The 25,501-nt window shown below is 37.2% G+C and overlaps 1 protein-coding gene across 1 annotated transcript in view; it reads right to left on the minus strand.

Annotated features, from left to right (window-relative positions):
* CDC40 (cell division cycle 40) overlaps positions 1–25,501 on the minus strand; it is a 43,483-nt gene that overhangs the window by 12,029 nt on the left and 5,953 nt on the right. The window contains exons 2-9 of the mRNA XM_059835064.1: positions 20,198–20,284; positions 17,963–18,092; positions 7,640–7,723; positions 5,502–5,641; positions 4,780–4,876; positions 2,960–3,099; positions 1,294–1,368; positions 570–615 (exon numbers count right to left, since the gene is read on the minus strand). Of these exons, the coding sequence (XP_059691047.1) occupies positions 570–615; positions 1,294–1,368; positions 2,960–3,099; positions 4,780–4,876; positions 5,502–5,641; positions 7,640–7,723; positions 17,963–18,092; positions 20,198–20,284 (799 nt within the window). The remainder of the gene's footprint in view (positions 1–569; positions 616–1,293; positions 1,369–2,959; positions 3,100–4,779; positions 4,877–5,501; positions 5,642–7,639; positions 7,724–17,962; positions 18,093–20,197; positions 20,285–25,501) is intronic.

The raw sequence follows: 25,501 nt of genomic DNA on the forward strand, positions 1-25,501 counted from the left end.
TTCCTATTTCAAAAGGAGAATCAGCTGCTTTTGTTCTGCATTCAAGGGTGCTAAGAAGTCTGTATTTCTCTCTCTCTCAGCTATCTGCTTTAAAAAGCACCTATTATACAAACAAAGATGGCACCTGAACCTAAAAAAAATTTCCCATGTGTTTGCACTAGAAACTCAGCACAACAGACACCACATATTCAAGGTAGGATCATCAGACCATGAGATGCCCTCACTGCATAAATACAGAGGGCTGCTGTTCTCAACATGAAGATGGGGCAATTTAATTTCACAATTTTGCCTTTGGTAAGGGGTCCTGCATAAAATATTGATGACTGCAGTATACTAATGTTTTAAGGGTTGTAAGGGGTTATACATCAACAATAGATTGCTTGGAATAATGACAAAGGTTCACTGAACACTTGCACATTTTTCAATTCTTATTGCCAAGATTATACTGAATACCATTTACCTTGGATACCTACAAGTTCTCTCTATGATAAATTACTAAGCTAACCTAAAGCCTATCCTTCCATGAAGTTGTTTTAAATATACATCAGTTTTAAAAAAAAGACTATTACCAATAAATGTTCGTAGACATCTTCGATCACCATATACCTCCCATAGCTTGGAAAAAAGAAGGGATGGGGAGAAAAAGATGTCAATTGTTAAACAATAATGATGCTGAAATTAAGTGCAAACACATATGGCAACATCTTTTACGAAATTAATTACAAACATACAACATCTACTGATTAATCACAACCATCTACCCAGGAATTCACAAGAATGCTCTGCCACCTTCTTGTTAGCAAAATCCCCTTAAAATAACTAAAAAACCCATACCATATTCCAACTTTAAAGCCCTAAGGTTTTCCTAGTAAAAAAATAAATACATAAAAATATTACCAGCTTACTAGTATCATGTATGCTGGACTAAAATGAGATTAGTTCAAGACCACGAATTCTTCAGTAAAACACTTCAGCAGAAACCTATTGCTAGTTGCAAAACTAGGCTTCACAGAAAAGAAATTAGTATAATAATAAAGGCAATAACCTGAGGAACTTGTGACTTTCTAAATGCTATTACTAAATGATTGATACTGTTCTAACACCCACAGTCTTGTGTATTATTTCTATCTTTGTTCCAACGAATTTGTAATTTAAAAATCAAGTGAGAAAAAGAAAAGTAACACAGACAAAAAGTATTTGGTAGAAGTACCAAATGTTTAAGTATTCTAAAATGCATTGTCTGTATTCAATGATGATATAAAATATATACATGAAAATAGAAAAATAACTCACCTTAATTTTGCAATCCATAGAGCAAGACAACAGTATATGCCCAGAGAGAGGAAACAATCTAACTGCACTGACACCCTGTAATTACAGACACAATTAAACAGTAAGTGGACCATCTAGATATTTCCTCGGTTCACTTGCTCTCTTTCTAAGCAAAAAGGTAAAGCTTATCTTCATAAAATATACAGATGCTGTATCTTGAAAAGAAATAACCTACTGACATTCCATTTTAGAAACAGCAATGCGTTTTGAACAATTATTACTGGCAACAAATTGATTCCTTTCAACAGCTGTATATATACTCTCCTTCAACACTCACACTTTACTGTGGTAAACACAGCAATGAAATACAAGTTGTGGGTTTGGGCGACTGTTTCTGTATAACAGGCCTTTTCAGGTGGGGCAGGTGAGGAAGTTTTCCACAAAAAAAAATTCTGGCCAGCTCCATTTCTTACTTAGACTACCAGTGGCTTCTACACACTGAACTCAGATTCCCCAGGCACAGCATCTTCTCATCTATCTGTATTTCTGGTACTCCTTGCAGAGGAAGTCCGAAGAACCACCAAGTACTCATGGTGTGATGTCCCTTCTTTCTATTTCATATCAATTACCCTATTCATATTCCACCCAGTTCCTCCCACCCCTGGTTGGAGTTGGGTGCTTTATCCTCCCTATTATTGCCTACTGATATCCCCCAGCTTTTCTAGATTTGTCAGCCCATCTTTCTTTTGCTTCTCTCATCGATATCATTATTCATCTCTTGTTTGAAGGAAAAAGCTATTTTATGCATCAGTCTGTTCTAACAGGATAATAGGCAGAGGAGTGACTAGAGCTTTGGGGAGAAGATGTTGTTATGGAAAGCACTAATAGTTGCAGCTACAAGGTCTTTGATGCAGCAATCATTGAAGAAGAGTTCAGAGCTGTGACTCAACTAAAAAAGCATAAAAGCTAAAAGTGTTCTCTGTGTCCTCCTTTCTTCCATCTTTCAGATATCATTAAGGTGCTGTCCATTGCAGCACAGCATACTCCTTCAAGCAATACTGAAAATTAGAGAAAAAAGAAGCAGCAAATTGAGTATAGGATTTACAAATCTGATCAGTGAAACACTTTAGTTCCAAAATTATGTATATAGTTACGGCCTCTGGCACAAGAAGAAACTGTGAATGTTAAGTAGCATCATCAAAGAAAACTCTTAACAAGGCAGACCTCTCAAAGGTAATACTTGTATTTGGGAATCCTGTAATGCTGATGCATCATAATCACAAAACCTATGTAGCTTTTCATAAGTTTGATATGAAATAACCCTTAAGCACTTTTACTATTAAAAAAAAAGCATTTTCAGGGATCTCCAGGATTAGCCTTACTCTTATTCATGTGGTAGTTTAGGAAATAATTCCAAACGCCACAGAAGTCACTGAATAATATTTGTCCCTTTAAAGGAGGTCAGGAAGTCATTACGTTCATGAAAATGTATATGCAGGTAAACAACTGCATTTGAGCAGGCAAACACCTTGTGTGAGCATATAATGCAACCAATTACATGCATAAAGTAGTAAAGACAAAAATACTCCTTCCTTCTACTGATACTTCAGTTTTATAGAAGTGACTAGCTTCAGACACAAAGTGAAGTGGGTTTTTATGATGCACGCTTACAAACATGACTTCCTACCTTTGTATGTCCAGACCACACATGGATTTGTTTCTTTGGAAGATAGCACTTCTCAGGTGGCACTGTAGAACGGAGATTAACTCCAACATCTTGAGGGACATGAAGATACGATCTCCCCTGATAGTCATACATTTCCTTAACTGAAAAGGGAAACACAGAATTCTGAGAATCCACGAGCCTGTATTTTAAGAGGTTATAATCTTTAAAAGGCTCAACAGCCACACACAATTAAAGTTTTTCTCAACACAGCTGCTCTGCTGTGAAGTGGGGGGTGGGTGGAGAGGAAAAAAGGACACTGATGGGGAATCTTACTTGACATCAGTTGAGATCAAATTAAGTTATTTTGGCAAAGTCTGCTTGGAATCTGACAATCTGAACATTAAGACGATCTCCCCCCTACACATCTTACTCATCATCAAACAGCAAGAGAGTTCCTCCAGCCAGCAAGGTTTGCTTACGCTAGCTCTACATGGATTATAACGTGCAACTCTAACCCTGGCATTTGCTTGCAATTTACATTCCAGCCAGCTCTGTGCTGTGTCAGTCACATCAACAGAATTACAAACCAGAGAAAAAAGATCCATTTGGCCAGTGTGAACCAATATTGGTCAGCAGTAGCCAACAGCTGCTCTTTAACTAGATTTAAGAAGTGACTGGACAGTCAGACATTCGGGGATGCATTGTGCATGGAAATGGATATTTCAGAGTAGACTTGTGCTGGATAGCCATGACATTAAGCTGTGCACTGATTAAATCAATTTCTCAGTTTCTGGGATATTGTTATGGCAGTTTTGGTTGTACAGGTGACCTCCCACACAGTATCAATGTTTATACATGTCTACAAAATGGCGTATTTCTGGTATGTACGTGTTTGAGGAGTTAAACTTTAATCTTGTAAGATCCTTCACTGTGAAACTTCAGGTAGAGACCATGAGAAGTTGGATACAAAATAATTATTCTATAGGAGGCTCAATGGCTAAAATTTTAGGTTTGTTATGCTCACCACTATTCAATAAATATTGTCATGATCTACTACATATAAAAAGAATGAAGTACTAATGTCAGCAACCATATCTCATAGCCACTTCTTTAATGCATATAAAAAAGGACGCTCCAGCTTGTGCATGTGAGCCTGGCTGTAGAAAGCGGTAAACAAAGAGACACTTGGTTTACCTAACTATCTGTGACAAGCAATATAAGGCAGGACTGTTTTGCATGCAGAGAGTTGAAATAACAGTTTCCAAAAATCACTTGATGTTACTTACTTACCAAACCATTTTCTCTGAAGGTACCACAGGCTATAAGATTCCATAGGATAATTATTTGATACACAATTATTCATAGTATGACAGCAAGAACATTATACTTCCTCAATTCTTAATGTAAAAGTCCAAGTGATTTTCTAAATTATATGTCAGCCATAAGTCAAAGCACTACCTGCTGACGAAAGTACTGACACATAAAACTGCAGTAATTCTGAAGCTGAAACTAAGCCAAACTCATAACTTTAAAATGTTTGCTCCGTAAAATAGGAAAAGGGATATGTGCATCTAGTACCATTAAAAATAAATAAATAAAACCAGTACCCTGAAAGATGACATTTCCATGCTGCTCTTCACAGTATGAAGTGGAATTAGTCCAAGTTTATCTCTTTCCCTGTCCTTTATGCTTATGCATGTGAGCACTATTATCTCCAATACAGAAACATCAAGGTGCCTCAGCAAAACTGCTGAGGCTGTCTGCCATCCTCACTAATTAACACAGCTGGCAAGAAAACACAGTGAGCAAGAAAATGAGAACAGGCAGGAAGATGCCATTACCATGTAATATAGTCTTCTCCTCTCCAGGTTTATCATCTTCTAGTTTTCCTCTCTTCTGCCTCTTAGCTGTTATTTCATCCAACTCTTTCTGTTCTTCCTGGAAAAATAAAACATGATCTTGTCTTTTAAAAATTCAGTGTTCAGAATCACGTAACAAAATCCAGAACTGCATTATTGTTTACTTACTGTTAAGAACACATTTATTTGCTAAATGAGATCAGAAATATTTCTAAGCATCAATAAAAAGAATACCTTTATCAAACCGAGAATAATTTAAAAAGCTATGTACACTGAAAAGAATTGAATACTATCTTTTCATTCATAGACTACAGCTAAGCATCACTGACTGAACAAGAAGGATGTTTCTTGGTTGGAGAGGGTTTTTTTTGGGGGGGGATAATTGTTTTTCTGTTTGTTTTTTTCTTTTCTTTCTTAAAGAAGTTTTCATTTCAGTTCTTTTCAAGCTGCTTCTGTTTATAAACATCTTTTAATCAGACTCTACACACAGATGCCATTAATTTTATTTCCAAACAGTCTTGCAAATGAATTGAATGCAGAATATTCAAAACACCTTATTTGGACATATCACCTGAATTGTTTCTATCACCCTAAAGCATAGCATGGATCTTCTGCTTGGAAAAACTACTAATGCAGCTGGATCTCTGTTAAAACCACTGCAATGTACTAAGAATTTGTATCTATTGTGTTAAAGTAGTACTTACTTCTGATGGTTTGGCTACTTCTTTTTCATCAACGTACTTCGCCCATGGTCCCAGAAAACCATCAATATTAGACGCATCATTCTCCTTGAATTTCTTCCTTTTTTCAATTTTCCTTTGTCCTGTTTCAAACACTGTTAAACCTGAAGAAAGAAACAATGCACTGCCTAGCTGCTAACACAGAATACAACCTCATAGGTCACATCATAGTCAGTTTAAAATAAAAAACCACCACCCCCACCCCGTCCAATACACACAGCAAAACGGAAGAAGCATTTAAGCCAAACTGGCCAAAGCTTTGCTAACTTTTCTAACTATGAACACTTCTAACTTTGTATGGTAACGAAGAAACCATTTAAACTGTGTGTCATGGTTTGTTAGAGTATTCAACCATACATGGACCCATGTATTTTTAACAATAAGCCTGCAGACTGTATGAATACATCCATTTTCATACTTTAAATAGTGCAGTGTTTGAAAGAGTAGAATCTTAACAATTGGCTTCTGATCCCCCTCACCTCTCTCAGTTTCAAAAAAAAAAAAACAAACCCAAAACCCAAAATAAGAGAAGTGTCCCAAAACCCCAACCACAACTGTGTATTTTAATTTAGTAAAAAGTCATAGGATCACAGAATAGTTTGGGTTGGAAGGGACCTTTAAAGGTCATCTAGTCCCAGCCTTCTGCAATAAGCAGGCATATCTTCAACTAGATGAGGTTGCTCAGAGCCCTGTCCAACCTGACCTTGAATGCTTCCAGGGATGGGGCATCTATTACCTCTCTGGGCAACCTGTTCCAGTGTTTCACCACCGTAAAAAATTTCTTCCTTACACCTAGTCTGAATCTACCCTCTTTTAGTCTAAAACCGTTATGCCTTGTCCTATTGCTACAAGCCCTATTAAAAAGTCTGTCCCCATTGACACAGTCATCTACCTCCAACCCCTATCTTGTTCTTTCATATAAATGCTAGCTTTTCACAAATGCAGATTTCAGAATTCCATTTGTCAAAACCATTAAAGAACATAGACACAGGAGGAAATTAAAGTAATGACTTTAAATTTTTTTCAAAAGGTTGCAATTTTCAAACAAAGTTTTCCTACAGCATCAGTAATAGTCATCTAGTGCAAAGAAGCCAAAAAGAGCTTTGTATAAGCAAGGAGAAATAGGCAATGTAAAAATTAATGCGACGATCATACGAAGGAATTGTACATTAATGAAGACTTTTCTTAAAAAAAATTACTAAAATTCCATTATGAAAAGGTTATTTTTTTATTTTGGAAATTATTTAATCTTAATAATTTCTGTCTAATGTCTGTAGTGCTGTACCAAAATAAGTTTATTTTCTTTATCTTACTTTGGAAGAAAAGAGTGAAATAACCTTGGATATCCTCTGTGGAAGAGGATACAGAAATAAAGAACCTTTGTATACACATGTGAATAAGATGTTAGAAAAAGACGTGCAAAGGAAAGCATAACTGTAAAGTTTACACAGGTACAGGTTTCCACTGCAAATAAGTCACTTTAAGTGTTCAATATCTTGTATCCAAGTATTAATTACAAACCCCAAGCCTCTGATAGTCAGTTCTCCCAGTGGCACGCTATGCCTTTACCATTTGGCAACCTTCCAACGGTTTTTCTTTTCCAACCCAAACAGCTTAACTCTGCTAAGCAGAGATAACATGCAATTCCCAACAGAATGCGAGAGTTTGCATACAGAGTGATCAGTTTGCTACCGAGTAGCACAGTTAAGGTGATTAGCCCAACATCTAAGAGTATCCAAATGCAGACATATGACATTTTTAGCTAAGACAGAATTTAAGGGGACCAAAAAGCTCTGTTTCAAATATACAGATCAATTCTATTCATGTAATGGCACATGCTAGGTTCCAATTACAAATCCTAATTTGAAATTTGACATAATGATAGCCTGAAATATTTGCTACTTCAGGAAAACAAAGCTCCCCAATATCTCTCTTCCCTCTTCACATTACAATCGCAACACATCTTCATTTATTGTGTCTTTGGACATGTTAAGTCTCTCATAATTCCTTGCTTTGACAATACCTATTCCATTTCTTAGTGAAGAAGAAACAGAAACAGTCATCAGTTACAAGTCATTTACATGAGATTCTGAATTATTTACCTTGATTTTTTTCAGCTTCTTCTACTGAACCAATGTATTTGGTAGCAACTTCAGGGTTATCTATAGAGGGATCTAATGCATAACCTAGAACAAGAGGAGAAATAAAATACTGTTATTTCAAGCTTTTTAGTTTTGTATAACTTTTATTACACTGCCGCCCCCCCCCCCCGAAATTTTTCCCATTGGCTCTCAAGGAGCTAAGGATGAGGAAGGGTTGATACTTTGAAATCCCATCCACTTTTCACTTGGGCTGAGTATTAAGATTACTATGAAGTATTACCATTAGGCCCTTGAGTATGCATTGCTGCCAGAATGCACAAGATGGAGAAGCAAATCATTGTAATAGGCAACAGTTAACATAAGACACAAAGGGAGGGTAGTCACAGAAAGCAAAGTCACAGAATCTTTCTGGTGAGAACGGACCTCAGGAAGCCCCTGGACTAACACCCTGCTCCAAGCAAGGTCAACACTGAATTCAGACCAGTTTACTGTAATGCAAACATCAGATTTTGAAATGCCATAGCAACCTCTTCTTCTTGTAACATGGCATAAGGAAAAGACTAGCTGAAAAACTTATGTTAGTGACATGTGATTTTAAACAGATACTGCTTTAGTTCAGGGCACTATTCCTTGGTTTGCAAAGCCAGTAAGTCACACTGAAACCAGCCTGTTGCTGCTGCACACAGAGAGCCCTCCAGCTTCACCAGCAGCCTCTGGCCCTGCAGCCCCCTGCCCACTACTTCCTCTGGGTCAAAGTGAGTGCTACTCATCTCTGGCAGTCCTGGGGATGGCAGCAGCTGGAAGGAAGAGGACAGAGATGGGGAAAAAATGAAAGCAAATGAAGTTTTCTAGGGCTTTATGTATATTCTGTCTCCCCCAGCAGAAATTATTTCTTTCTCCTCCTGCCAGAGTTGGGAAAGCTTGTTCCTTCAACTTGAAAGCAGTTGCTTTAACTAATGTGGATGGTATCATCATCAGCAGCAATGGCCTTTAATTTTTAAAAGGATTAAGTATTCACATCTTAATTTCCTGATTGCAGCTATTGAGTGTCATTAAAAAAAACCACAAAACCCAAAACCTGCTGCATTTACTCTTACAAATAATTTATAAAATGTATCAGCATTTCATAGATATTCAGGATAGTTACAATTTTTGATACTGCGATTCTCATTTTAATACGCATACCTTACAGTTTTTCTCCATTTCTCCTGAAATGGATAGCATGATCTTATGAGAACACGATAGACAAATAAACTCATCAAGTTTCCAAGGAACAGGTGCACTGAACAGTTACTGACCACCATGGCTTTTTTTTTTGGGAAAGACTGCACCCTGGTGGACATATCACCAATTTTTATTAAATATTATTCAAGTGACAAAATGTCCCTTGAGGACCCAATGAGAATTTCTCTGTATCAGGAAGGAAAAAAAGAAAAAAAAAAAGAAGCAATGACGATAATAAACCACCTGTAAAAATAATCATACACACAAAATCAAAGAAATCCTACAGCATAAAATCTAATTTTTATATTTTTGTTGATTCACAGAGACAATCATGAACAGTAGATTACCCAGTCCACCCCAGAGACCAATGGCCCATGAAAGTACTTGGGTGCATACAAGTTGAGAACCTGTCAACATCACCCCAATAGCCAAAGGAGATCATCTCCCCAGCCACTTCTCAGAAAGACTACTGTCCTAGAAGATGGTCCAGTTAATTTCTTTTTAGATGCTGGAAAAAAAAAATTTACTGAAATCAGTAGAAGAGCCATTCCAAGAACACAGCAAGTGTTCCCATACAAATAGAGCAATCCACCTGCAGACCAGCTCTGGAGCTTCAAACCTTGTAAGATCCAGTTGTAGAACAACATATGCCCAGATGCTCCACAAGTATGATAGAGGAAGAGAAATATATACCAATGCCCTTGTATGAAATATAAATTCCCACTATACCTAGACCAAACAACAACAAAAATTATTCTAGACTATTATTAGGATTTACTTCCATGGATAACCAAACTGAGCAGACACTGCAATCAGACTTTTGCTCATTTAACTGCCTGCTATTATTAAGCTGCCATTTCAATGAGTTCTTTTCCAAGCTGTAAGATTTCTGTTAACAGCAGAGAGATATTACTTTGGATTTCTGTCAAAATCAATACAGTGTTTTACTTGTCCTCCAACTGTATTGACACAGTCTCTGGGACTCTATTTGCTCAGTACTTGTAAAAGAGGGACAGTATTCTAATGAATAGGGCGCCTGGGCCAAGCACAGCTTCCCGGGGAAGTGGAGACTTCTTATAGCTGGGTTGAATTTGGTCCAGCATCATTCTCACAGAAAATCTCTGAACAATTTCTACTTTCTAGTGGATATGTGAAAGAGAATCTTTTCTTTCTAGCTAGGACTCCCAAATGCAGCTGCAAAAGACAGCTTGCTTTTATCCTACTCAGCTGGTATGCCATATAATGTGCGCTGACTCCTACGTCTCCTTCAGCTTTGTTTAGGAGGTAGATATTTCACGCTATGTTTTAGTAAGGAAAGGTACAATTCCACCTACACCCATAATTTCAGTGCACCTGAAAATGGTTGGTTAAATAATCAGACTTTGATGTGCATTCCAGAAAGACAGCTAATTGAAGTATGTTTACACTGTACTGTGCAATGCAGCGTACAGAGACCCAAGGTAGCTCAGGTATGCAGAAAAATACAGCTGGACTAACCCATTCTGACTGCACTGGCCTCTCCGCAGAATGAAAGTAATCAAAGTGCCTACAATTGTAAGAGGTCATAGCAACTATAGGTGTTTCATGTAACATGAGTAGATAAAAAAAAAATCACAAGTGTTATTTCCAAGTCAGAGTAATTTTAAGCTCTTAAAATATCAGTTTTATGGATGAAGTAATCCTGTTATAACCAAGTCACTGAATACTCATAAAGAGCTTTGAGATTCATGGAGAGAAGACTGTTTCTTATCAAATAAGACATTAGTGTCTTGTGAAGGAGAGATTTTAAAATACTAAATGCTGCATGAATGAAGCAGTCCACTTCTAGGATGACTACTGATGCTGAAATAGCTATGAAATTATTTTTCTACCACATTCATGCACAGTTTGTGTGCAGCATGTAAAAAATAATCCATAATTCTGCTTCACACTGAAAATGTATATATGCCTACATAATTAAGGAGAGTATATTGCCTTTTTTTTTTTTAAGCAATGCTCTAAAGGGAATTTTCAAGAAAAGAGACTGCTTCTGCTGAGGGTACAGATACAGAAGAAAAACCAAGTGCTTGTATTTTAGGATTTCCTAGTCTTTTTAACCATGCTCCAAGGACTACAACATTGGAAAAATAATGCTAGTTGAGCTTTTGGCCATTTATATCATAGTGGCTTGTGAAAAGAAATTTGGTTTTCTAGAGGGAAAGCCTTCTCTTTTAATAGCTGAAATTATATACAAAAAGATCGCCTTACATCAATGGATTCAAAATAGGGTAGATTACCTATGACTGCAGATGCAAAACTGGTTATCAATTAAAAAAAAGTCAGGCTCTCACAGAGTAATTGTTAATGGCTTTCCATCAAACTGGCAGAGGATCTTATACAAGATTATAAAATGGCCTGCCTGGACTATTTTATTAAATATTTTAATGGATTATGCCATCAGCAAAGGATCACATACCTGTAAAACCTGCAGCTGACACCAAAGACAACTGTGAAGTATTTCACTTCAGCAAAGACATGCTGAATGGCAAATACCAAAAAAAAAAGAAAATAACTGATTAGGTACAAGGGGGAAAAAAAAAAAACAAAACACCGGCTGCAAGGGTAGTGGTGTTGATATGCTTAACAAGTCTATCTGACATCAATGAGAAAAAAAAAAAGAAAAAAGAAGTCTGAGATTTATGGTAAAGGAAAAACTACATAAAACATGGAACAGCACTGACAAGACGTAATCTAGACTGGTGTGTCCAGTTTTAAGCAATTTATTTTAAAGAAAAATTTAGAAAAAATTGACAGTAACAAGAATGATAAAACATTGGTAGTGGAGGGAAGGCCTAGAAAACGTTGAAGCAGCATGCTTGTCAGTCTAAAGAGAGATGAAGGATAGAAGGCAAAAAACTGATGGACTCAAAAGTACTTTCAATATGTGAAACATTACAGACAACAATGACCCATGGCTTGATAGGACTGCTGAAGGAAATATACAAAGTAGTGTAAATTTGCAGCACAGAAGGTTCAGGGTGGTATCAATAAAATCTCAACTATTACACTCGTGAAAAAACTACAACTAGATGATTTATGTAGATTTTAAAACCATGCAAAAGAGTATAAAAATAGGAATGACCTTGAAGCAATTCTGACTCAATTCAAGAGATCTGACTAGATCACCGGTTTAAAGCTATTCTCTGTGGATGCAGGACCTGAATATCCCCTGACTCCTTCTGGGGATTCTGAAAGACAAGAAAAGCAGGTTTGCATTCACAATAACAAGTGTTCACATCCTCTTGAGCGTCAAGGATGAAATGACAGCTGAAGAATCTAGTGTGAAGGAAAAAAAAAAAGGAGAACAACTAGAGCAGTCTAGATTTGGCTTTTCCTTTTGTGTACTATATGCCTAAACTACAATGTTCCATATCCTAAAAAATAAAAAGATGGCAGCAGATATCCAACTACTTCCACGTGCGGGTATCACAGAGACATTCTTGATAAAGAAGCTGAGGTCTGGTTGATCTGTCAGAGATCTGAGGTTTGCATTTGGCATGCTCTTCCTCAGTTTTCCATGGACTGAGGGATGGTACAAAAGTGACTCAATTAAGTGATGGTATTTTTGAATTTGTATAAAATACATTCTGGAAGGGCAGCTCGTTCTCAAGAGGTTGTTTACTGCAAAGAGAAGCTGCAGATCTTAACCCTACTGTGGAAAACATCTCCAGTGCCTGTGTCAACTCTATTTCTCTAAACTTCCGGAATGAAGGCAAGCTTACTGAGATGGGTAGGTCTCATGTAGATTTAAAAGGCTCCTGGTACTGAGAAGGTTCAAAGAGTGCTTTTTGATTAAATAGCTGGGGATAGCCCATAGTTAAAGAAAAAACCCACAATCTTAAAAAAAGCCATATCCTTAAGGAAACGGTAGCACAGAAATCTGAAACCTCAGATAACAGGGACAGCAATAAGCACAGAATCCTATTTAAACTGAGGGCAGAGAAAGGAAAAACCCACGCATGCATACAAAGTGGCAGAGGCTAAAAATAATACATAGTGAAATTTGAATATCTTGTTTTAAATTCAGAAACTAACATAATTGGTAGGACAATACTGACATAATTGGACAGAATACACTCCTTACCAGGCATAAAGAATACAGAAATAAGATGGTCATACCAGTGGGGAAAAGCATGCTATATGCTACAGAAAGCTTAAAGACAAATCAGATTAACAAGTTAATAGTGTTAACAATCATGAAAGGATCCTTTGGATTGAAATTCCAGGTTTAAGTAGTGGTGAGTACATTTGCCAGGACTCCCTTACTGACTGTTCAGCTAGAAGATGCAATAAACATGAAATGGCAATAGAGATTAAACAGGTGTTAGGGAAAGAAGCACAGTAATAATGAGGTATTTTAGTCACCTCCTTATAGTAGACTGTGCAAATCTCACACCAAGATGTGATGAAAACAGCATTTTTACACAATGTACTTGCACCATGAAGCAGTCATGTTAGAGATTCACATAAAAAAACCCCACCCGAGCAGTGCAGGAAACTTGATTTTAATATATTTTTTCTAAGGATACACATTTTAATAATGACCATAATGCAGTATAAATCAACATTGTTGAGGAAGCAAAGAAAGCTGTAAAAACATTTACTACAATAATCTCAGTCTCAAAACAGGAGGGCTATATTAACTAAAGATTTTAAAAGGGAACAGAAAGTGAGCACAAAAGGGTAAAGCCTTTTCTAAATGCAGGGCTACTTCAAAGACACCATGTAGGAGAAAAAGATCTAATGTCTGCCAGCTATTAAAAGAAGACTTTAAAGAGACCAGAAGGAAGTGAGCACAGCTGAACAGTAAGTAAAGAGAAACTACCAGAAATAAGGAACTATTCTTCAAAGAGCTGAAGTTGCATCCAGATGTGAAAAATACAAAGAACCAAACTCCAGCAAACAAAGTAAAAACTACCATAAGGCAGCGCCCCCCCTGAAAGTGAGGAGCAAATCACATAAGGTATAAAAACTAACACTTGGCCTTCGTCAAAAAGTGCAGGGCAGAAAGCATACCAGACAGCATGTAGGCAAACAGATGATCAAGGAATGAAAAGAGAGCATCAGTAAGGTTTTTTTAAACACATGTTCATTATGGAGGAGCTAGGGGAGGCTCCTGTGCTAGAACCTTCCTTTATGGGTAACATGACAAAGTATCTACCTCAAAGTGAAATGTCAGGAGACTAAAGAGTCAAATAAGTGGTAACAAAACACTGGGACCAGATGGTAGTCATCCAAGAGATCTAAAGCTGAACCACAGTGCAAAAACTCTCACCTAGTATCGCCTCAATATGACAGAAATGGAATGTATTAAATACGATGCCAACTTTCAAAAGATGCTTCAGAGGAGTTCTGGGGAACTACATATTTGTATGGTTACAAGTTTCAAGCAGTAGAAACTACAATCAAGAAAACAACGAGTAGGCACTTGGATGAGCATTATATTTTGCAGCAGAGCAGAGAACACAGCTTTCTGTACAGGTAAATTACAATGACAAAATGTAGACAATGACCTCCAGAATATTTCTGGGGTAACAATTGTGTGAATGAGCAAAGCTTGGTTGAGGTTGGATACCTTTATGAAACCGAGTTAGACTGATTACAGGGTGCCTCAAAGACACTTTGAAAACTCCACAGGTCTTTACATGGTTAATTGATTAAAAGTTATTAAAACACTGGGAAGAATAAATGGTGGGTTTCCACAGCACAGGAAAGTTGCTGATGGATCCATGCTCAGGCCCACGCTATTCAACACGTTGATAAACACTCTGGAAAAAGGGAGCAAGTAGATTTTACAAAGTTACTCAAAGTTGTAGAGAAAAATGCAATGTTAAGAATTCTCAGAAACTGAAGGGAAAAAGCCTCACACTATTAAGGCACAGAACAAATTCACAGCGAGATTACATGTTAAGTGCTGTGCACAGCTTTGCTGTTCATCTCGGGAACGATACAGTGGAACTAGCAGAGACACAGCAGAAAACCAAGCACAGCCATAGGCACGGAAAGGCTGCAACAGATGAACAAGACTGATCAGATCTTTTCAGGCGGAAAAAAAGCAGACTGAAATGAAGTTATGGCCAAGATCTGTAAAATAAGGAATGACACAGAAATGGTGAGTAAGAAATGACTGCTCATTGTGTCTTCCAACACAAGAGACTAGGGGTTATCAAGTCAAACTAGAAGGCTGTTAAGTTCCACAAGTTCAAAAGAGAGGTACTTCCTCACACAAGGTGCTAGTAAACTGCAGAACTGCCTGCAATAGCTTACTACTTCACAGAAAAATTATATGGGTTCAAGAAGCAGCTGGACAAATTTGTCAAAAACAAAGACCAAACAAAACTAACAAATTCACTGAAAATTAATAAATATAGAGACATTGCCCTTGGTTGAGAGACTGCATAGCGAGAAAAAGTATTCAGATGTATCACTATTTGCTTGCTTCTTTCTTCTATTCCTCACTAAGTACCCCTTGCTGGCTCATCTGTCTAACAGGATAAAGGGCTGGAAGGACCCTCAGTCAATGACAGCATGGATGTTCTGAGCTATCCGATCATTAGAAGGAAAAAGTACTCTTGACAGTAAATATTTACTGCAAGAGAAGTAAATGAGAAAGACTGCCAAAAAAATACTTGGGTTTTGTTTGTGATTAATATATATAGGTTTACCACTGAATATATATTAACTTTCAAGATGATATATAAAGTTTTTTTTTTTTTTGAAAGACTCTGCAGCAGTTGAGTTGTTTTGGATACATGATCTCATTTACCACCCTCTGGTCTTGTACCACACTCGTCCTTCATTTATAGTCACTGCTTATCTACGTACTAGCCATCGCAGATTTGTTTGAGACCTCATGCCTTAGCACAGTGGTGCTAAACAGCCTAACAGAGGCCAGAGGTCTCAAGATCTGCAGCTTTTAATTATGAGGTTTACTCTCTGTTCTTCTACTTGTTATGACTTAGTCATTAAAAACATGTATGACTTAGATTTATGCCTAGCAATTATACTTGTGTTTTATACTTTGTCTTTTCTGAGGAGACATTTATTACCTCCTTCCAAATGGAAAAGAGAATATTGAATTTTTTAATAGACAACTTTTTGACAACTTAAAGGAGTGCTGTTTTTAACAGACCTTCTAGTGCTCATTTACTGCATCTTCTGGCTTGAACTTCAGCTTCTTGGTGCTTGTTCTTGCAGTTTAAATTGCCTATCTCAGCCTTTTCATAGGTCCATTTTCAGCATACCCAGATCATTATCCATTAAACATTTCTAGAAAGCTGAGTATGATAGTTGCACAGTTGCCAATGTTATCAGTCTTAAACATATATTTTTATATTCTCCTGTAATTCAGCTTTCAAGGCAGGTGCTGCACACTGATGATACAAACCAATAGCAGGAGCTTTGAGTAGACTTACTAGTTCTATCTTCCCCCAAACTAAACTTCACAAACAAAAAATCTGCAAACCCAAACACTATATACCTACAGGCCCTTTTTTCCAATATCTATTTTACAGACACAAAAATGTACAATCCACACAATGCAACATTTAATTTCACAGAACAAAATCTAATCTGTCTATTCAGATCCTGAATAGGCTCCTACCTCCATTGTCTGTCAAGTTATAACATCAAAATTGCAGTCAAGTAATTTAAAGTTATGCTATAGAACTACGCATCCATTTCTTAACATTGGCATTTTGCTTATATTCCACATCCTAACAACTCAGTGAAAAATACCTATTAGCGAAAACTGTGTAAAAGAAAAAAAACTGCCTTAAATATGTTTCAATTTTTAACATTTACAAGATAACTTCTAATGAAATCCAAATATGAAAAGAAACTGAGGATGTCATAGTCTCTGATTTTAGGTAATTTTTTTCTTCCAGATTTCACTGTAATACATGGCTCCCACAGATGATAGCAATAAAGTCCCAACCTCGTTCATCACAGGATGCAATAAGTGAATTCATGCATGCATAAAGCCCTACCTAATGAAGTTAAGGGAACTCTTGTGTAGGGAGGCAATTTTGAGGCATGACAGTTTGCAGGGAGTAGTCTTTTGAATATAAATACAATTAAAGAAAGCAGCAAGTTTGCTGTGCAAAAAGTTGAGTGTTGTGACACTAAGTTTACACAGGAAGTATCAGAACTTGCCTAATAGACAGAATTTGAAGACTATAAAGTGATACTTCATCTGAAAACAAAGATTCATATTTGCAAAACAAACACTTGCAGTCAAGTTTAAAACAGAAATGAAAGCTTACAATGAAACACAGAAGAAAAATTAACCACTGTTTTATGTAGATACACATCAGTTTTGTTCTTTCAAACGGGTCCAAAAGAATGCTTAGAATCCAGTCTCTCCATGTTTTCCCTATTAAAAAACCCCATTTTTCTTACAATCCGTAAAAAGTCTGTTTGAAATTCAAGCTTCTCCACAATGCAAATGTTTCATTTTTCAAATGCAACTATTTACAAGTGAAAAGGTTCTTCAAGATAAGAAAGCAGCAACTACAATAACCACCAATATAGAGATACACCTTTGGGTCTGTCTTTGCTAAGAATATTTTAGTAACGTATTCCCACCTTCTTCAATTCCTGTTCATTCAGCTTGTACCTAGAGGCAACCACTCTGAAGAACCTGACAACTCAGTAAGGCTTCCTTTTGGTTTTGAGAGAGCTACCTTTAGTTAGAATCACATGAAAGAATCTATTTGCATAACAGATCTACAGTTATTTGTCATATTAAAAGTGTGAAATTTTGATTTGTGTTTTCTACACTGATGCAACTAATGGAAGCATTAATTAAAAGGAGTTTGGTAGGAGGTCATACACTTGATTACAGTTTCAAAGGGAATTATAAAATGAGATTTCCCAAATAAATACTGTGATTTGCAGCTGTATGGATTCTCATTTAAAGACCTTTCCCCATTTTAGTAAGTCTGTTAAAAAGCAATTTTAAAAAAAAGCAGTCCTATTAACTGTTCTATAGAAAGCAACTTATTTTGTCCAACCTGTGCACAATAAAGGTGGAGGTGGATTCCACTGTTAAGGACTTACCATAGGTTGCAAATGTTCTTCTTTGTTGTTCAAACATGAAATCATTGATGTGAGCTGGTTCTGCATATCCAGAAAGCATATTTCTAGGTGCAGCCATTTGCTGAGTCCTAAATGGGTTTTCTGGTCCAAACTACACCAACAATGTTAAAAGAAAGTATATCAGAATTACTAATTTCTTATTTATATGTGTGTATTTTTTCAGAAAAAACACAGAAAAAAAGATTTGTCTTTCAAAAATTGTAATGCAAAATCACTTCAACTTTCTATTTCTTTATGACTACTGAATAAGCTTCTTAGTCTGTTATTTTACACAGTAATCGCTTACACAGTTGCTTTGAACAGCTCATTTCATGATTGAACTTTCTAGCCTGTATTACTGGTACAGAGAATAAATCAGTATCAACTACTTGACACAAAACACTGTCATTCAGTATCTGATCAGTACAAGCATTCAGAAGCAAAATCACAGCATACTGTTCCTTGTAAGGGGGAGATATCAAGATAGAGGTATCAGGTCCTATTAAACTCCTGGACTTAATACAGAAATTACACTGCCAACAATACTTTCATGCATTTAAAAAGCAACTGGGGACTTCCAGTAATATTCCAGGAAATACACTTAGGAAACCCTGCCTTGCTTCTTGTGAGATGGCAAATGCCAGTCTTCCTGACCACACCATGGTTAGGGAAAAGAACAGTGAATACAAACAAATGCAATACACTGAGACTAATATCAAACTAAATTTAATTGTAATCCCTATGCTTGTCAGCCATATTTGCAGACATTAGGCTTCCCTAAGTAAAACACTTACACAAGGTAACAACTGTAGTAAGTTTAAATTGGTATTTTTGCTCACACACTTCATGGCTTTGATATGTTGCAAAATGCAAGCTTGCTATGAAAAGGCCAATTTATGTGGTTGCACAAAAGGTTTTCTAAACATAAAGCATAACTAATGTAGAAATTTCAGATTGATGCAGCACTTGTCTACCTGCAATGCTAACCTCTGGTCTAATAGCAGACAAACTGTACAAAGACTGTGTTCAGTTTTAGGCCCCTCACTCCAAGGACGACACTGAGGTGCTGGAGCGTGTCCAGAGAAGGGCGACGAAGCTGGTGAGGGGTCTGGAGCACAAGTCTTATGAGGAGCGGCTGAGGGAACTGGCGTTGTTCAGTGTGGAGAAGAGGAGGCTGAGGGGAGACCTCATCGCTCTCTACAATTACCTGAAAGGGGGTTGCAGAGAGGTGGGTGTTGGCCTCTTCTCCCAAATGATGAGTGACAGGACAAGAGGAAATGGCCTCAAGTTGTGCCAGGGGAGGTTCAGGCTGGATATTAGGAAAAATTTCTTTACTGAGAGAGTGGTGAGGCACTGGAATAAACTGCCCAGGGAAGTGGTGGAGTCACCCTCCCTGGAGGTATTCAAGGAACGTGTGGACGTGGCATTGTGGGACATGGTTTGATGGGCATGGTGGTGTGTGGTGTGGTTTTTTGTTTGTGTTGTGGTTTTGGGTTTTTTGGGGTTTTTTTTTTGTTGTTAATGGTTGGACTTGATGATCTTACAGGTCTTTTCCAACCTTAGTGATTCTGTGAACGAAGTTAAATACAGAGAAAAGTTAAATGCTTGAACAGCTATTTTTATCTTCCAGATAGCCTGTCAGATATAATAAAATAGAAAGTGGTTCACATGGCACCAGCCAGTCCAACTTCAACCTAAAATGGTTTTTCACTATACACATGTAGCATAGCTTAAGTTACTAAAATTCTTAACACTGCTGTGAATATACTGAATATACTTGGATTTTAATTTTAAATCCTCTTCTTAAAAGCCCTATATCCGCAAGACTTACAACCATTCATTTTGCGCTAAAGAGCACGAAGAGTAAATAGCAAAAATGTGAAAATACTAAGAGATTACTTCAATACAGTTCATGTTTTACTCAACATCTTTATAATGCTATTTTCCTAGCTTGATTTTTAATTTCTGTGGCTATAATTCTGATAAACACCTGAAGTTTCTTCTTAGAAGAGCTTTATGCAGAATATTAAAATTCAAGCATTAAAAATACCAACACACCTGTGTACAATCTTTTTTCAATTTGCCCAAACTAGGTTCCAAAATACAGCAAGCATCCAAAGAAGACAGGTCTTACATGAATTTCACACTAGATTTACAGAACCTCTGCCCTTTAAGCCAAAGGCATTTCTGGTCTAAAGATCAATTATTTTTTCTTACCTCAGGTGCAAACATGGTATCATAAGTGGGATTGTACTGAACTTCCTTGATCGCAGGATCAAGGTGGACTCCTGTTTCCACATCTTCCTGAAATAAAACAGACAAATTAATAAACCATATTTAAAAGTCTGTATGTGAAAAATATGACATTACCTCATTTCAGACCAAATTAGGGGTGTAGTTCAAGTTGACACTTTTAGCACTATGAAAGGAGAAGAGTAGCTTGGCCAAAGTTTCTATTTTAAAAAAATATTAATTGCAAAACCAACGTCAGGCCCTCACTGAGAAATTCAGTCTAAGATACATGTGGGATTTTGCATGTGTATTATTACTTTTTTTTTTTTAAAGACTTCATGCATACATTTTAAAAACAGTAGCAAGATTGGAGGCAGGCTTATTTTTTTTGAGGATGCTTAAAAAACAGACCTTGTAAAGAAGAGCCAATTAAAATGGTCACCAATTTAATATAAAAGTGTGAAAACTAGATTTCTACAAAATGTAGAAGGCAGAAGTCACAAATAACTGTTTTGAAAGATAGTTGGGGGAAAAAAATTAGACATTAGTGCAAACATACATGTAACAACGAGTTTCAGAGAATCCAATGATCCCTTATCTCCAAGTTTTTACCAAAAGGTATAAACGTAATTCAGCTTCAGTATTTAAACTTATTTCTGAGCCTGTTGTGACAAAAATTTAACTCGACAGATGAATCGTAGAATAGTTTGGGTTGGAAGGGACCTCCAAAGATCAACTAGTCCAACCGCCCTGCAATGAGCAGGGACATCTTCAACTAGATCAGGTTGCTGCTCAGAGCCCCGTATAGCATTCTAACCAGTATCAGTCAGTTGCTTTCTTGCGAAGTGGTTAATGTGGTACTCAAAAGGATTATTAAGTTTCTGGGGTCTTGTCCTCCTTATTTTTCAGGATTCACCACACCCCTTATGAAGGGACAAGAAAGAGAGGCTAACCAAAAGAATAACTTCTCAAGCAACTCGAAGGGAAAAACTCAGAAGGGCACATGCAGCTGATGTAGAAGACAAAGAAGATGGAAAAGAAAAAGGCTGTTTAAATAAATGTCAGTGCTCAACAAGACCTGGTTTCACAGAGCTCTACAAAGGCTCATTTACATTGACACTAAATTGATACAACCTCCCCACCCCCCTTTAAGGGCTCAGTTAATGAAAGAGAATGTTATTTTGGAGTATTATTACTCGTATTGCTTCCTGCATCTTTATTCTAGAAGAAATGCATTTGAAAGGTATTTACAATGTGCTAGTATATTGATAATATCCCTAGTAATTATACTGAAAAAACTATCTTAACATCAGTGTTCAATCAGTGCTCACCTACAACAGGATCCAAAAATATTTGCAACTCACAGAAGGAAGTGGCACAATAGAGGATCAAATTTTAGCAGTCACTTCATTAATAGAACATTACCTCAAACAAACTCAATCTTGCTTTGTATTACTGTATCTTGAAAAAAGCAAAATGGCATGTTCTTTACTTATTTAAGATTGTTAGCTATTCTCTGACATGCTGTGCCCAGAAGCTTTTTTTCTCCCCAATTCAACAGCAGGTCAATTACAAACAAATCTGCTCTAGGCATGCAAGACTTAAAAGGTTTTAAAACCTGTTTTTTTTAGAACACAGAAAAGAAAAACAGTACCTAAAGATCTCTGGCTTGTTACCTGATTATATTTGGTTAAAACAGCTCAAAAAAAAGTGTGGGTTTTTTTTTTTTAAAAAAAGAGAATGACATCAGCAACCCCATCAATTGTTACTGTTAAGTCCAGCTACAAAGCTTTACTCTCACTGTGTATCAATTATCAATTATTTTAACAGCCAGGTCCAGCCATTGCACTGATCTTGCTTGAGCCCTTAGCACTGCCAATTCTCAACCTGACCTCCTTTCTCTCATCACTCGATCTTTCCAATTCACTGGGCTTAGACGACAACAGCTACTGGTACACTCACAGCCTTGACTTCCATACCCTATGAACTTGCCTGGGAACAGCACAGCAGGCCTAATCCAGTCATTCAGCAACAAAACCAGACACTCCCCGCCCCATCCCCAGCTAGAACAGGAGCATATAAAAACCATTTCCTAACCTGTATAACCTACAACTTCATATTTCCTTTCACAGATCCATGGTCTGAGGACATTTTCCATAGACAACTTTTTCAAGTGACATCATACAGCTTGCTCTGCCAGCTACAGTTCACATCTTATCCACTAACCTTATAATTTGAGAAAATATAAATTAGTATCATCAATAATATGGCAAAATTTATCTGACCAACTTGTCAGTGACATTAAAACAGTTATCAGTTTACTTGAAATTAAGACACAGGTTTTTTCCTGCTCTTTAAACTGAAAAAGTGAGAAAAATCCAGTTTTGCAAAAATGCCAAGAATTTTTCAGTTCTGCTATTTTTCCTCCTCTTTTCTCTCTGTTAAGTCCTATTATATGCTGCTCAGTAATTGAGAAAAGAAACAGATTGTGCCATGAAAGCTGATCCTCTGCTGGACTATTACAGCAATTCTGGTTCTTCTTCGCTGCTGGTGGAACAGTGCTGAGTCACTTGGAAACCACACAATATGTTCACTCCTAGACCACCACAGGCATAGTCTCTCTGTGTGAAAACCACCGAGCCTTGAAATTGAAGCACGTTATATTTATCAGAGCTACACTCCCCAAGACCTCCAGGCCTTATTCATGCTTTCATATATTTGGGCATCAAACGACGATCTGTTAATATGCTGCTGAGGCACATAATTGTTATCTTTTGACCACGTCATTTCGCTTTAAACTATGTAAGAATTTGAACGTGTTCCAACTCCCCACTTTACCTTCTCAGTATTTTAAAGAATTGAAATCTTGATAGGAAAATAAAGTATTGACACAACATAGTCTGAAATGTTAGTCTACAGCAAGAGTTCGAATTGCAGCAGACAAATTATACTTTGGTCAGCATCCGATAAATGCCATTTTGTACAGCATTATGAGAGACTGGTAGGTAGCAGAAACATTAAAAATATTAACCTAGTCCATCAATCATTTCACAAATTGGCAAGCTATCTGCATTGGGGTGGGTTTGGGGTTTTTTGGGTTTTTTTTTGTTTTTTTTTTAATGAGAGGAAAGAACTCATCAACAACCTCTGCACATGGTGAAGATCACTGGGTACAACTGCATGCATCGCCAGAAGACCATTTCAGGAGAACTCATCTAAGACCCAGAAAGTGAATAAAGTAAACATACAGGCCTTACGACTCTGCCCCTTTATGCTGGCAACAGCCAACAGAACGTAATTTGCCACAGCTACAGCGAACAGGGAAGGGATCACAAGAGCAGCAGTTTGAGAGCTGTGACTGAGATAAAGTAATCTAAGGGATCACGTCCCTCTGCTGTGCTGTAGTTTTTTCCTTTGGTCACACATGACATGTCTTGATTTATCTAAAAGCCTAAGGTGAGCAATTCATCATGTAGCTTATGTCCCAAGTGTGACACAAGTGGCTCTGCGGGATGGAAGACTATCAGTAGCTAGGCTGAAAGGGCAGGGCATCTGTGAATTCAGCGATGGGCTAAGTATTACCCTAGGTCACTTCCTGCTCACAAAGGCACAGGAATCATACAAAGGGGGGTCAAGAAGCTGTCAATTTAAACAGATACGGTGTTCTTCCAGAGAAAGCTAAAAGTTCAGCTGTAGGACCGGCAGAGAAGCAGCTTGTGTTTGCTGCAACTTGGAAATTGTGTAAATATGGGCTTCATGGCATGCTGTGGTATCATTAAAGGTGGTATACCCCATGCAACCTGGAAAAGAATTACGGTTTTAGGAAGTTATATTTTACTGAATACAGCTTTCTTGGAAGACACAATGCAATGGAGCTGCAAACTTCAGCTCTACATGTCACCTCTCCGCTTTTCTCAGCGCTGGTAACAAGTGCCCAACTGAAATACAGCAGCCACGCTGGGCACCATGTATCAGGTAAGACACATGCTACTGAAAAGGGTCCAAAAGAGAAAATCAAGAATGATCAGAGGTCTACGAAAATATGAAATGTTTTCTGTATAGAAAAATTGAACAACCTAATTCAACCTAAAAAAAGATTCAGATTATACAACTTTGCAGAGATAAGGACAGCCAAACACTGAAATTGCTCAGTCTATAGATCCACTAAAGTCTGGTAGACAGCTTAAATGAGCGTCTGTCCAGACAGACACAGGTATCACTCTTGATGCAAGGCAAAAAAGGAGCAGATGCCTTATCACTGAAATACTTGGGGGTTTTCGTTTGCTTGTTTTTTAAATAGATGTCATGTCTACTTACTTGAAGTATCAGGTTGATTCAGAGTTCAGATATGATTTGATTAGGAAAAAAATTTCTTTGATACTTAAATGCTGTCCTTTTGCCTCTTTCACCCTACAACACTATCATAGGGGACATATCACTAGCGTCACACTATCATAGGGGAATGGCACTCAGGGCTGTACTCCTTAGCATTTCCTAAGCAATCTACCTTGAGACAGAAAGAAGCTTTTGACACTAAGTGTAGACAAGCGGGTGCTTCATTGTAACTCCCTAGAGATCACAGAATGTCTAGCTTCTACCAAGGCTTGCTTCCTTTAGTCCTACCATAACGGCCCTTTGGCCAGTTAAAAGTCAGTATAGGAAAGAGCACAGGAAATAGAAGGGATTTTAGACTATAAATACAGTAAATCTGATTAGCTTTCCTTCTGACAGATTCCTTAAACATGCCACAGTCTTGTTTTTCTTCAGAAAAAACCCACCTGAATGCCATAAAACAAAACTGTTACCATCTATGAAAAGGACTTGATTTATAAAATGCAAAATAGTTCAATAATTAAAAAAAAAATCTGAAAAAAGCTTACTAGCATTTTTCTCTTATATGTATGCAAGACAACATTTTTTAATTAAACACAGGCCAAATCCCTGTAATAGGCATCAAAGCAAAACCTTAAATAAAAGAAACAAGCTGCAGCATGGACTGCAACACTGGATACCAATTCTGTTCCTTAGAAAGAATATAACGTTTATGTTAAGGCAACTCACATCCTTTTAATCCACAATATTTTCAAATTCCAGCCAAATTATGTAATCCCCACTGTGCTAATATGTGGCTACCTGTAAGTTTAATGAGAGCTGTTTATGCATTTAGAAGCAGAATTTGACACTTACATCTCAAGCGTTTGTCTAAACATGAAGTTTGTTAGAACAAAGCGAAGTCAGAGTTTTCTAGTTTTGTATCATGCAAGCAAAGAGTTGTGATGTCTATATGGG

The sequence above is a fragment of the Gavia stellata genome, chromosome 2, assembly GCF_030936135.1.
Source record: "Gavia stellata isolate bGavSte3 chromosome 2, bGavSte3.hap2, whole genome shotgun sequence".
Classification (NCBI taxonomy): domain Eukaryota; kingdom Metazoa; phylum Chordata; class Aves; order Gaviiformes; family Gaviidae; genus Gavia; species Gavia stellata.